Source organism: Argiope bruennichi, chromosome 3 (assembly GCF_947563725.1).
Source record: "Argiope bruennichi chromosome 3, qqArgBrue1.1, whole genome shotgun sequence".
NCBI lineage: Eukaryota > Metazoa > Arthropoda > Arachnida > Araneae > Araneidae > Argiope > Argiope bruennichi.
Genome location: NC_079153.1, coordinates 86,744,464 through 86,758,371, shown reverse-complemented (window position 1 = coordinate 86,758,371; position 13,908 = coordinate 86,744,464). Strand labels below are relative to the sequence as shown.

The following is a 13,908-nucleotide window of genomic DNA, read 5'->3' as shown; positions in this document are numbered from 1 at the left end:
AATATAAAGTTTTGTTCATTTTGTTAAAAAAAACACTCTTAAGAGTAAAAGTACCTCTGTAATAAAATTACTATAATTGGATTGGTACTTATTTTAATTGTTCCAAGTAATAACAATATAATAAATGTAAATGATGTAATCTTATAAAATTAAAGCAATTTATAAACAATAATAGATTTGACAAAAATTAACAATCATGCATCAAAGCCTAACAGTTCTCATTGAGTAAAATCTGTTGAGTTAAAACAAATACAATTAATCTCTAATAATGAAAGAGAATGTATGTGTTACCGCGTTTCAAGCCAGGCAGTTTGATTTACAAATTTGTTCAAATTTACTCTAGAAAGTGGAAACAAGCACCTCATAACATTTTTTTGTCTCTTTTAAAATTTTACTTAGAATTTCTAGTAATTAAAAAAATTAAGCAAGATTGTGCCAAAGATATTACTGTACTAAGATATTTTTTATGCTATTTTAAAATTCAAATTGTATTTCATTTAATAATATTAATTTTGCGATTTTTTTTCTCAAATTTTGACAACTTTGTAAAAATATTTTTGATATAATTTTCAACAATATATTTCATTGTTGCATTGAAATTCAACCCACTTTCATCGTTTCATTATTATTGAAAAGTAAATATTACTTTAATTAATATATTTGCATAGTTTGCATGAGAGATAAGAAAGTGAAATTAAAGTAATGTCAAAGACAATATGTAGTTCAAGGATAGATTAGATATGCAATTCTATATTTAACGGTATTATGACACCAAAGGTCTTGACTTCTTTCAGAAGGTTCATGAATGCAATGAACAGAATAAATGCAAGACTACTGAGATAACACGATTTTATGTCTTTCATAATTTGATGCTTAAAAATAGTTTATTGAGAGAGCAATTAACAAGTTTTGTATAAGTGATTTGAAGATTTGCAAACATAGCCTATATTCCCAGCAAACCATTTGAATGCCAAATGCAATTAATCAAAAATTAAACAGCACTTTCATTATTAAAAATAATTAACAAAATACTTCAGAAATCGTAAATTTTTCTTTATAAATGGCAAATTATTATGTAACTTTTTTGTTCGCTGATTGAATTCACTTTCACAATGTATTCCTTCCATGCAGGTGATTCATTAGAAAAGAATGAATACTTGCAGTGAGTGTAAATAACAAGATTGAACTTAAAATAATTTAATTATATTCAAAGAATGCTTTGATGAAAGATATTACAAATTTGATTCTAGAATACAAATACAAGTTAGAATAAATGTATTTTATTACAAATTAAACATATACAGAGATGCGTAGGACATTTATTCGTATTTACAATGTGGTAGATACTTGTTTAGCATTTTATTCCACGGAAGAATTGTATGCATGCAAACACAAGTAGCATTTATTCTAAGTATCAAGTGTTTTATATAAATTGAATATATTTATTTTGCACTCTTGTAGCAGTTTAATTTTTCCTTAATGTAGAAACTTTTTTTAAATGATACTTTTAAATACTTGACGCATATGATAGCGTTTATAAATTTCTGATTTATCTCAGCAGTACAAAATATTATACGTACTTTCATAATATTATACAATATATAAATATATTGTACAATATTGCAAAGCATGTTATAAAAGAAATTTAATGTTATAATACTGTGTAACAACACTGTGGTGTAGTATTGATATAATTTAGTATCGTCATTCATTATATAAGTATTATAATTTTTTCTCAGGTCTAGCTGTTCAGTGCTTCAAGTGTATGAACTTCGGTTTTCTTTCTTTCTTTTCTTTTTTTATTTTTAAATATGGCTAAGAACTCCACTATTGCTAAGAGAACAAAAATTATCCCAATTCGAGAATTCGCTGATTCAGCAAATTAGACTGGATTGTAGTTTTTCACAAGGATATCGAGCGAGAATGCATTTTCTTTTGGTTTGTCTTTGGACACAAACCAAGAGGAGCACTTTTTAATTTCCGTTTAATGTGGTTGAAACTAATTCAATTATTATTTTAAAAAAAGAAACATTTTGATAGGAGGAAAAATAAAATAGGCATAATCTAAAATTCTGGATTCTTCACTCCAAGAAATCATTCCTTCAGGAGACAGGGCACTACTAATAAATGAACGAAAATTCTTCCTCTTCACGCAGAATAGTTTAGCAATGGTGGTATGGTTGAGTTGGCCATATTCGAATGACGGATCATACCTCCTGCAGAAGTGTATCTTTCCTTCTTTTTTTCTTTTTTCTCAAAGGCCAGATGATGTTATTTTGTAAATGACCTGAGCATCTGACTTGTTATTCATGGCAATCGTTCATTCAGATGTACCAGACGGCCTCGTGCCATGTTGGAATAATTTTGTTACAATACCAAGAAACCAGTATTTTAAATATATATGTTGTAGAAAGTAAGGAAAATAAAAGTACAATATTTTGTGCTCCTATGTTTGAAGATCATAAGAAAAAGTTTTTATAATGATTTAAAGTGATTATAATTGAAAGGGAAAAATATTGTTGGCAGTCTTATTGACACAATATTAGTGTATTGCCTTTAAAATGACTATAGATTTCATAAAAGTTGAATCTGAGTATGAGAACTCAACCCTGTGAGAGAAATATGAAACTTGATGCAGCGATGAGATAAATGTTAATAATGTTCTTAAATGGTATCACAATTTTTCGCCTGACAGGTCTGTGATATTGTAGTAGGAGTGGTCAGGGAATCGCTCCAGTTCTATGTAAGTATGTTCGCTGATGAGCAGCCTGTCGAGGAAGTTCACCAGTTCGCCAAAGGATGGACGCTGCTTGGGGTCTTTGTCCCAACAGTAATACATGATATTGTACATTTCCCGCCGGCAGTGTTCTGGTTTTTCCAAGCGGTAACCGTCTCGAACTTTTCGAATCACTTCATTTGCACTTAGTCCAGGATATGGTGTAGATCCTGAAAACAGAAAGGACGGTATTTTAATCAAAGTAAGTTTATCATCTCAAAAGAAGAGTGCTATAAAAGACCACGAGTTAAACTTTCCCACTTCCACCGTTTACTAAACCAAAATTTTGAGAATTTCAATGCCAAATGCTTGAGTATTCAGTTATAATTGAACCATCTATTCTCATTTGTAGTCATACCTGCCTGGATCATTTATATTCATTGACTTCCCTTTCACCATACTATTTCCTATCAAGATTGCCTCAATCTCAAAGTAATTGCAATTGGCACAACTGGCGGCTGACGCTCTAATAGAAAAATGACATTTATGATTGGCATCTTTTGGAAATGGATAAAAACATTTTTTAAAAAAGTAGAATTAAGATGGTATTGATTTAGAGTAAGTATAAAAAGGGGGCCCTCAATTTTATGTAACCATTTGAATGATTAACAATTTATGATAACGGAATAAGTATGCTAGAAAATATCCCTTTTAGCACAAAATGCCAAAAAACGTTGTTCGATATCTACTGGACATTCACTAGCATTCAGAACATCGAACAATATCGTGGGATATCGTGCAATATTTTGTGCTAATAGAATATGATAATTATAAATTTTTACTTTTAAATATACTCATAAAATCATGGGGACAGATATGTATGGGTATTTAGGTATTAAAATGACCCCTCCCCCTCCTCCCTATGGATTTACTTAACGATTTTAACGTTATGCCAAATTCGCCAAGCTCCATTATACATTATGCAACTATTTTGACAATGTATCTCGGTTGCCTATCGATTGAATACAGGCAGTGCTATTATGCGTAAGAGTCATTATGTTAATTTTAATGCAATGAAATACAAATAATTTTTAACCAATTGCTTATGCTTCAATTTATTCCCAAATAATTTTTTGATCCATTGAGATTACCGTAATTTAAGCTTTTGTAAACTGCATCACAATTACTTATGCTGTAGAAATAGTTTTTATTTTTTTAAGAAGTGAAGCCCAGAGCTTACCTAGTGTGACGATTTCCCAAAGGAGCACTCCAAATGACCAGACATCTGTCTTCGTGGTGTAGATGTTGTCAAAGAGAGATTCAGGAGCCATCCAACGAATAGGAAGTCTTCCCTGGGAAAAAAAAACGAGCATTTAGAAATATTTTTACATTGGATACTGAAACAACTAATTAAAAGTAAAATTTTATTGAATAAAAGCATGCATTGGAAGTTTTTAGCATCTAACTGCCGCTCCAGAGCATATTTGCATAAAGTTCTTGATAAATATATCCATAAACATCATAGCTCGGTACAAGGATTTTGTAGAATTCATAAACATCTCAAATATTTTAAGCAAAACCATATTTACGTATATATTACACATGGTGTAGCTAATGACCATTCCCCCCCCCTCTTCCTCCAAAAATTGGTTGAGTGCGTAAGTATCATGTATAATAAATGTACTACTTAAGTAAACTTATAAAAGGCTCTACATGGTTCAGTTCACCGAAACTGAAATATCATTAGATCATGCAGTAAGATAAGAAAAGGAAGAAGAAGAAGAGGTTGCGGAATTATAACGAAGAAAGGTTTATAAATGAATGTAAGGAATACAAGAATGGAGTGCAACAAGTATATCTGTGAGAAATATGTAAAAAGAAGCTGCGCTCATTTCAAATTTCATTTATTAAGTCCATAATGGTTTAGTGTAGCATTTCAATTACAATGTTTGAGAAAAGTTTGTTCGAGACCCCAGTGGCGTATTACAGGTAGCGGACTGAGCCTAATCTGATTTTTTCCGCACCCGAACTCATCGTTAATTTACGATAGAAGATAGCATAGAAGCAGCCCCTTTCATCACATTAATTAATATATATACACATTAGTTTTATTTTTACGGTGTTCTTTAATGGCATCTGTATCAATTTTGCTTTCCCCTTGTTACACCATTTTTAGACTCGATTCTATTAAAGATACTTAAAAATATGAGTGCATAATGTATGTTTTTGTTGGATAAAATATTTTCATTTTACTATGATGTGAAACTTAGAATTACGAGGACTTACTTAATACGAGGACTCAGATCAATCTGACCTCGGCCCAATCTATGATTCAGAATCTACCATCCTTTTTGCTAAATACGTTTCAAGGATTCTATTAAAAGGAAGAATCTTTCAATTTATAGAATTTATGATTACTTGGTGACAGTATCTTTACTTTGATGCGGTCATGTCTTAGATAAAGTTCCATCAAAAGTATATCATGTATGAGGCTTTGATGTTCGTCCCTTTGGAATTAAAACCATATTATTGTGGTGCGAAGCTTTTGATAGTAAATGCTGAAACCCAAATGTCGATTTCAGTCAGTATCCAAAATCTCCCATTATTCCTTATTCAATTCTAAAATATTACACTAATCTAATAAACCGTACAGGTAGTTTGCTTACCAATGTGCTAATACATTGGATAGTAAAAAATGAATATTTCAATTAAGGATAAATATTTTTCAGAATCATATTTCATAAATAACATCCATTTCGGATCTTAAATTCCAAATGCTGTATTATTTTATACTATCTGGAACCTTTTATTTATTTTTTAATTACAGCTATTTACCCCGTTACTACAGAACTAAACCGTATAAACAGGGACTATTGTGACTGGCTGTTATGCTCATTATTTATACAGCTTTTGCTAAGCGAAAATGGCCAACAAAATTTTTAAAAAAAATCTTTAGACTGTTGGTTAAAGACTAGAAATCTTTTCCATCATTTTTTTAAATTTTCAGGGTATCATAATATTTTGTTAAAACCATCATTATCCGTAATGAGTTTTCTTCTAATTTCATTGACATTCTGCACATTCTGTTATCTAGTGCTACACCGAGCTTATTTTCCTACATAGACATCTGCTGAATCTAGAATCCTGAAGGGAAAAGCTTACTTCGGATTTCCTCTCATACACATGACTGGCTATGACATCTCTGGCGAATCCAAAATCAGCCACTTTGCACACTTTGTTTTCGTCCACCAGAATATTTCTCGCTGCCAAATCACGGTGGATAATCTGAAAAATAAAATATCGTGAGCTATGACACGAGATATGAGCTACACCCTAAATCTAAATCATGATTTTGAAAAATTAGAAAGAGCAAGAAAGATATGGATTTGGCTTACCCCTTTATTGGCCAGGTAGTCCATGCCTTTGGCCACCTGGTAAGAGAACGCCGTGAGGTCTCTGGAGGTGAGGTGTTTGCTGCTACCGTGCAGATTGCCATACATGCGTTCCACTCTGCTTTCGCGTAGATAGGTCTGCAACTTGCCACGACTCACGAACTCCATAATCACGAGAATGGGATCTATGGTAAGCAATGAGGGAAATATCAATCAAATGTTTAAGACTAATTTTTGATGAATAGGTTAATTGTGTAACTTAAGACTATTTTATAAGTTAAATTTGAAAAATAAACAAAAATCATAAAATCTAATAAACAAAATTCGTAATTTATTATTTCTCTCTTTATTTATAAGGGTTATTCCTTGTTTGCATGTCTTTTAATATAAATTTATAATTTTTGACCAGTTTTGATGAAATTCTACAAGAAAAGAAGGTAATTCAACTTTTCATAGTTTAAAAATTAATTAAAATATATTAATTAAAAATCAAACTAGTCGTGGATGTTTTACAGCTATATCTTCCAAAAATATTATTTTATAAAAATAATATTTTCATAACTTTAAAATTCGAAAAATTACTTTTTTTGATTATACTAATTTAATTTTCATGAAGTTTTCTTTTCTTTAACGATAATTTAATTAATTCTTGTAAAATTTTATTTAATATATAGTCTATAACAATTTTTTCATTGTTATGATGAAATCCAAAATAATTTCCCAGTCATATAAAACCATTTAATTGTATTGTTTTTGCAATGTTAAAATTATGATAAAAAAATTGCTTATTTTGGATATAAGCTTCGAAGTGACATTTTTTCACTTCCCCTTTCATTTTTTTCAGTAAATACGTGTTTTAAAATTTTAAACGCGCAATAATTTTAATACACTGGTTTTATTAAACTCATCAAATAACAAGGTGAAATTTAAATAAATGCATTCAATGTTAAAAACTAAGGAATCAAGAAAACTCTATATCTCTGGCGAAAAAACTAGTCATGAAAGGAGGTTAATATAATATAAATTCAAGTGATAAAGCATAGAAGCATTTATTACATAATTCATTTAATATTCAGTCGTTATAGCTTTCTTTCTATAGTCGTGTAATCACTAACTATAATTTAACTATTATTAATTATATCTCACTGTTGGATTAGTGTGGAAATAAATAAAAGCACATACAGAATTTTCACATAATTACTAAAATAATAAAAATAATAATCTGAAATGAATTATTAAGTTTAAAATATGCTGAAATTCGAAGCTAAACTGACCAGGTAATTAAAACAGGAATCTCATAATGTACACTTCCTAATGTGCAAGCAGTGGCATTCTTCCTTTGATTTATAACTTTAACAATTCTGAACTCACCACACAGTTAAATGATTTATTTTATGTTAGCTTCTTATTTTAGTAACAACGCCAGAATATATTTACTTTTCTCATTTATTTATTAAGAGTCAAGACTAAGCGTATCCATGTTTGTACATACGTAATAGTGTTTATGCAGACGTTGTATGTTTAGAAATATTTTAATAAATAAATAAACGTAATATAAAACAAATAGGACGTAGCTCAATTTGAAAAAAACGGTAAAATTACTCTAATAGTTTATAACTTATATAATTTGTAGTTTATATAAATTTATTTCGTAACTAGGTTAATATTTCTTAAATCATCAAGTTTGCGGCCACCACAGTCCTTCAGCCATGGAAGCTATCTAGTTAGAAATCCTTTAACACCTGCTGAGCTTCAAAATGTGCATAAAATGCCTAAATTTGTCCCTAAATGATGTTTTATTTTTTTCGTAAATGCCTTTTTCGTCTAGGGTCGGATTAAGTCCTCGTTAGAACTCTAAGCAAATGTTGTTCTAAAAAAATTATTGATTTTAATTTAATCTCTATATCACACGTTTTAAATAGAAAATTTTGATAATTATATTTAATTTTTAATTTTTACTTATATATGGTTTAGAACTTTGTAATTCTTTATTCTTTTCCTTTCCTTTTTTATGTGTGTTTTAATTTTCTTTGTGTTTAACGTTTCTTATGTATTTTTGATTAATGCACTCTGTAAATGGAGTCTGTAGCGTGCTTATTTCAAATAAATAAACTGAAACAGCAGAACATTAAGTAGTGAATCACTTTCCGGAAACTTGTTTCTAGTATACTGCGTATAAGCAAATGCAAAATTAAAATTGAAAATAATTTTGTGCAATGATAGAGAAGAAAAGAAACAAAGATTAATTCTAGATACTATTTAACGTAGGATCGAAGATCGGATATTATTTTTTTAATTATGAAGCAACATTTTTTTTAAATTATAAAACAACATGATATAAAAGTTACACGAAGTTAATTAGGAATGTTGTTTGAATTATGTTTCAAAATTTAAACGGTGTCTAATTTTAATTTAAATGAGTCCGAATATATAACTTTTGTAAATAAAATGAAAATACGGAATGAAATAACTTTGAAAATACCACAAAAAATTTTGAGGTCTACGCCCCCCCCCCTTAAAGTCAAGAATCTTCAAAGCATATTTGATAATCCAGTGCTTTTCTTGTCATATTTAATTACTTTAAAAAGAGCATTTTCTAAGTATATGGACCTCTGAATTACATGAAAGATTCAAAATGTTACATTGATAAATAAAAATGGAAAATGTTCACAAGAAGCATTCAAAAACCTTTGTCAGAACAGCAGCCCAGAAGTGTGACAACATTTGGGTGAGGTTCCAGCAGTTTCATCACCTCCAGTTCCGACAGAAGATCTTTTTTCTCTTTTTCGGTGGCGTTTTCTGTAAACAAAAATAAAATCGAATTTTATGATTTTTCAGACACTCGCTGCAGGTGAAAAATCAACACACCTGCTGCTCACTACATATGAAACGAAATTACAGTAACCAAGCTTTCACATCTAACACCAGTTGAACAAACAGCTATGTCATACATATTCACGAATTTAGGAAGCAGCATGCAAAAGTTCTTTTTTGTTTTATCAAGCAATATAGACGACGTGGAACTGCCTGTTTTGATGTGTATCTGACAATGCGTGCAGTTAGGATATAAATTTTACCGTGTTTCCGCTACCTGAGCGAGGATTATGATTTTACATCTATTAATCTTGAGATACAGTTTACTTATAGTTTTGTGTGGAGGTATTTCAGTTCGGGTTAAATCGTTCCATGCGGAAGAAGATAAGTCTGGGAAATATATTTTTATACTCTTTTAACTTGATTTGTTTCATGTTTGTAAAGATGGAATTTTTACAATCGATTTGCCGTCATTTCCGGATGTTCTCCAGTTTTGAGAGTTTGAATATTTGTTTTCATTTTCAGAAATTAAACTAAAGTTCAGTTATTTATTTGTTAAAATTTAATTCCAAAAGAACGACGACAAATAGAAGAGAATTTGTGAAAAAAATTTTAAAAATGATTTTAAGGTAACAAAATATTTATATTAATGAATTCATCCACAATAATAAAATGAATTGTAAAATAGGGTAGGGGTAGAAAATAACTGATATAATAATAATAAAAACTGTTTTCTGCTACATTAATAAAAGTATTTAAAAAAAGGCTTTTTATGAAATTTAAATAATCTTTCTCTGGTTTCCTTTTTCATTCCCAGATATTTCAAAAAAAAAAAAAATGATGGATTTGAACCTCTAATTAGTAGCATGAATGATGTTTGAGAATTAATTAAATTTGTCTTGATTGCATCAGGTGGAGCATTCTATGCATCGCATTTACATTGCACTACTCATAAAAACAATGCCAGCCAAAAAAATATCATCATGTTAAAGAAAAGGGCATTTTTTTTCCTTTTGTCTTGTTACGATTTTTATTTGTTCTGCAATATCTATTTGATTTTCATTCTTTTCTTCGAGATTTATATTATCTCTAAAATTTGGTTATATTAATGTTCTACTTGGAAGTAACACTACGGCGATTTTGAGATGGACCTTGTTATTTTGTGCACGCTCAGGTGACAGGAGGGTGCCCCATCTCCATGTTTCTGGGAGGGCATTTGACCTACGGTGGGGCGGACACGGCGGATCTTTGGTGAAATCAGATTTCAAATTTGGAATCCTCACGCCCCAAAGTTAGTACATTACCACTAGAGCTATACGGTTCTATGTTCTTTGTAAATGCTTTGTTGTTCATTGTAACAAACGATAAGGTACACACTAAAATTGTATTGAATATCGCATGCTTATAAACACAGTAACCAAAACAATGAAAAGTATAGTTATAGCATATATTTAAAAGCATCTTTAAAAATATATTAAAATTGGAAAATAACTGCATAGAAATAAAATTAATGCCTCTCAAAAGTTTGTTTATTTATTTTTCGAATTTTAAAATAATGCAATTTTTTTTTTCGTATGTGATAATATGCTATACATTTTAAGGAAAAATTAAAATTACGATTAATCTTTTAAATTAATTTTATAATTTCAGAAATTCCTTCTTGACGAGCAGGAATTATCTAATGTGAAATTTTATTTGGTAGCTTTAAGTCCAACGACCATACCTGATGAATGTTTCAGATGACTTTGCATGATGCAATTTACTGATAATACACCAGTTTCGAAACATCATCTTGTTAACATTTTTCGAAACAAGGATGGTAATGTAAAAAATTGTCATTTTATATTATGCTCTGTAATATTGTTCAATTAATGATTCAATTAGAGCTTTTGGAGGATTTTGCTCCTTAAAGGAGTCATACGCAGTAAGATGAGAGCATTTCTGGATTCCTCAGTTAGATATTGACTTTGATTATCGTTACTTTGAGAGGTGCTTTATCTTTTATTTCGCCTCTATTTGGTCTCTCGCCTCCATTTCGCCTCTATATTCTCGGCGCATGCACAAAAGCACGAAAGGTTTTTGTGTTTGAGAATTGACAATATTTATAAACATTTTTTGTTCATATAAAAGTTTTAATAAAAATCGCACTTATAATTTTAGAAGACTTGTTTGCAAAAAATTGTGCATGTTCCGGTCGACTCTTAATGCATACCTGTCTCTTTCTTTAAAATAAATAATGCGTAAATTGGTTGGTGGTATAAGTGGTATAAACTGGTATTTGTCGTTCACACATTGTATGAGCAGTTTCTGAAAATTTCTAAAATGACCATTTCAAAATAATGTGTTAATTTCTAAAATAATATCTTTAAAAAATGAGGATATTAGCTAAAAAAATTCAACAAAGAGCTCAATATTTTAAATTCGAAAATTAATATACCTTTGAGAGTTTTAACGGCGACTGTAATGGTTTCTTCTCGAGGTCCTATATCTTGAGCAAGACATTTCCAGACTTGTCCGAAGCAGCCCTCACCCAGAATTCCGATGAACTGCAAGCGATGGCGGGGGAATTCCCATTTGTCCGAGTCTCCTCCAATCTGCAAATGAAAAATAAGAGTTTGAAATTCATTTGATGTGAATGGCAACAAGAATAGTATAACTACTGCATTACATCTCTTCTTTATCTCTATCTCTACTTATAATAAAGGAAAATATGTGAGTGAGTGTGTTGGTGCTCTACAGGACAGACCGTGAGATTTATAGCTACCAGATTTGGATATTCTGGATGATCCCAAAGTCTACAAAAAATATTATAAAAGAACTATTGAATATAATATAATAAATATTCTTCTACGGTATCATTTTCTTCTTAAATTTCTTTTTTTATTTCATCTAACGCAGAAATAGTGATTTTACAATCGAATACTATCAAAATGGCGTCAACGAGGGGAAAAATTCAATATATACTTTGGTTGCATAAAATTAAATCGGACATTACTGTTCAATGTCAATTTTAAGACCGCATATAGGATAGAGTATTTTGCAACGCCAGTTGAAGATATTGATGCACTCGAATTTAAGATCACAGATGTTGTGTCTAGAAGTCTAGTCAACAGCAGAAATGTTGAATAAGACTAGACGAGAATTGGAATTAATTCCTTGACTCTCTTCGAATTACTATGTCCACATTGATATTTATCAATATAAGTGTGTTTATTTAAAGCTTTATAAACGCTATTACAATAATACATAGAAACAATCATAGGTCAACTTATTAACATATTTTAACAATAATTATAGTTAGCGAAAGAGTTTGTGACCACCTGCACTTTGTAAAAAGGAAATATGCATCTTAATGACATTTCTCCGAAATTTTGATTAGAATGTTAATAATTTGAGATTAAACGAAATTTGGGTGTTTCCCCGATATAACTCCTAAAAATATTAATACATAAAATCAATTTAATTTTAATTTAATTAATACTCTTTGCAGATCCAAATTTTAAATCCAATCAATCGAAAAAAAAATACTAAACTCATACATCCATTCTTCAGCATTTCATGCATCCATTTCCTTGGAGCATGAAACACGCTTTATTATGTTAGTATCTGAAAAAACAGAAAGGAAAATAATACCGCTGATTTCCCACTGATATTTTTCATGAAAATAAATTTTAATATATTGTTCCGAAATCAATTATTATTAAAATCAGCCACTCTAGACAAACTTGTCTGTATTGCTAATACTTGGAGCTTTTGTAGAGATGAATTCATGCATTTTAGGCAATACACATTATAAAACCCTATCCATCTTTTTTTTAATAAAATGTTTTACATTTCAGCACAGTTTTATCTTAATTAATATGTTTAATATTTTTATTAGGTTGATTTTTTTAGTTCAGTGACCTTATAAAAAGTGCACGTGTTTTTATTTATTACAATACGTGATTGAGTGGCTCCCACGTTTGCATCCAATATTATTTACCCATATACTGCTATATATATAAAATGCTGCAAGTGAACGGATTGAAAACACTGTAGTGACTGACAGGACAGGCTGGAACCAGTTTGATTATACTTAACAAAGCATCAATACTATTCATAGAACTCATATTTAAGGGTTTTCTATTTATGTCACAGAAAATGTATTTATTAAATAATTGGACTAAGAACAATTTTTTAAATCGATCTGCCTGTGCCTCTCCCCCATCAGCGAAGCGACCCTAGGCAATTGCCTGAACTGCCTACTTGAAAAACCTCCACTGGTCGTATGCTCAACGGTTTAAAAACTCATAAAAATTTTATTCATCCTCCCGCCGTCATCTATGTTTCCTTTTCCGCAGTGCATATTCGCTTATTTTGTCGCCATGAAAAACAGAGCAGAGGAAACAACCTACTCACGATTTAATCTAGCATAATTTCTTATCACAAGGCCTAAATTTAGGAGTTAAATTTAGATCTTCAAGTGTTGTTCCGATGTACTGACGTTGTCTATTGACTGAAGAGGAGGTGTTTTTTATTATGCATACGCATACGTTGACTTATTAGCAACGGAAATATTTTTTCAAAGGGGTTATTGGAACATACCAGAAAGTGAATTAAAATAGAAGCTCCTTAAACCATAGAAATAACTCCCTCAAACTGTCGGAATTTTTTAAATTATATTTTTATCATTCTTTATGAAAAATGAAATTTTTGATGACTGTAAAATAATTAATAGCACTTTTTAAAGTTTATAAAAATATTAAACTAATGAGAGGCATCTGCAAGCTATTTACATCGCATTCAAAATTCAAAATAATAATAATAAATAAATGAATGTAATAATTTCTAATTTACTCTATATTCTAAAATAATTTCCTAATTATTCGAAATCGATTTCTCTTTAATTTCTCAGTTGCGTGAACTCTTATATTTCCACCAGGAGTTTTTACACATGTGCCGAACCACATTTACACATTGCTGACAGATTCCTTTCTAAAATTATAT

At 30.1% G+C, this 13,908-nt stretch overlaps 1 protein-coding gene across 1 annotated transcript in view; it reads right to left on the bottom strand.

Annotated features, from left to right (window-relative positions):
* Nucleotides 1-1,264: 1,264 nt before the first annotated feature.
* LOC129963892 (tyrosine kinase receptor Cad96Ca-like) overlaps nt 1,265-13,908 on the bottom strand; it is a 64,279-nt gene continuing 51,635 nt past the window's right edge. The window contains exons 7-12 of the mRNA XM_056078480.1: nt 11,360-11,516; nt 8,797-8,907; nt 6,112-6,293; nt 5,879-6,001; nt 3,957-4,068; nt 1,265-2,946 (exon numbers count right to left, since the gene is read on the bottom strand). Coding sequence (XP_055934455.1) covers nt 2,675-2,946; nt 3,957-4,068; nt 5,879-6,001; nt 6,112-6,293; nt 8,797-8,907; nt 11,360-11,516 — 957 coding nt within the window. The 3' untranslated portion in view covers nt 1,265-2,674. The remainder of the gene's footprint in view (nt 2,947-3,956; nt 4,069-5,878; nt 6,002-6,111; nt 6,294-8,796; nt 8,908-11,359; nt 11,517-13,908) is intronic.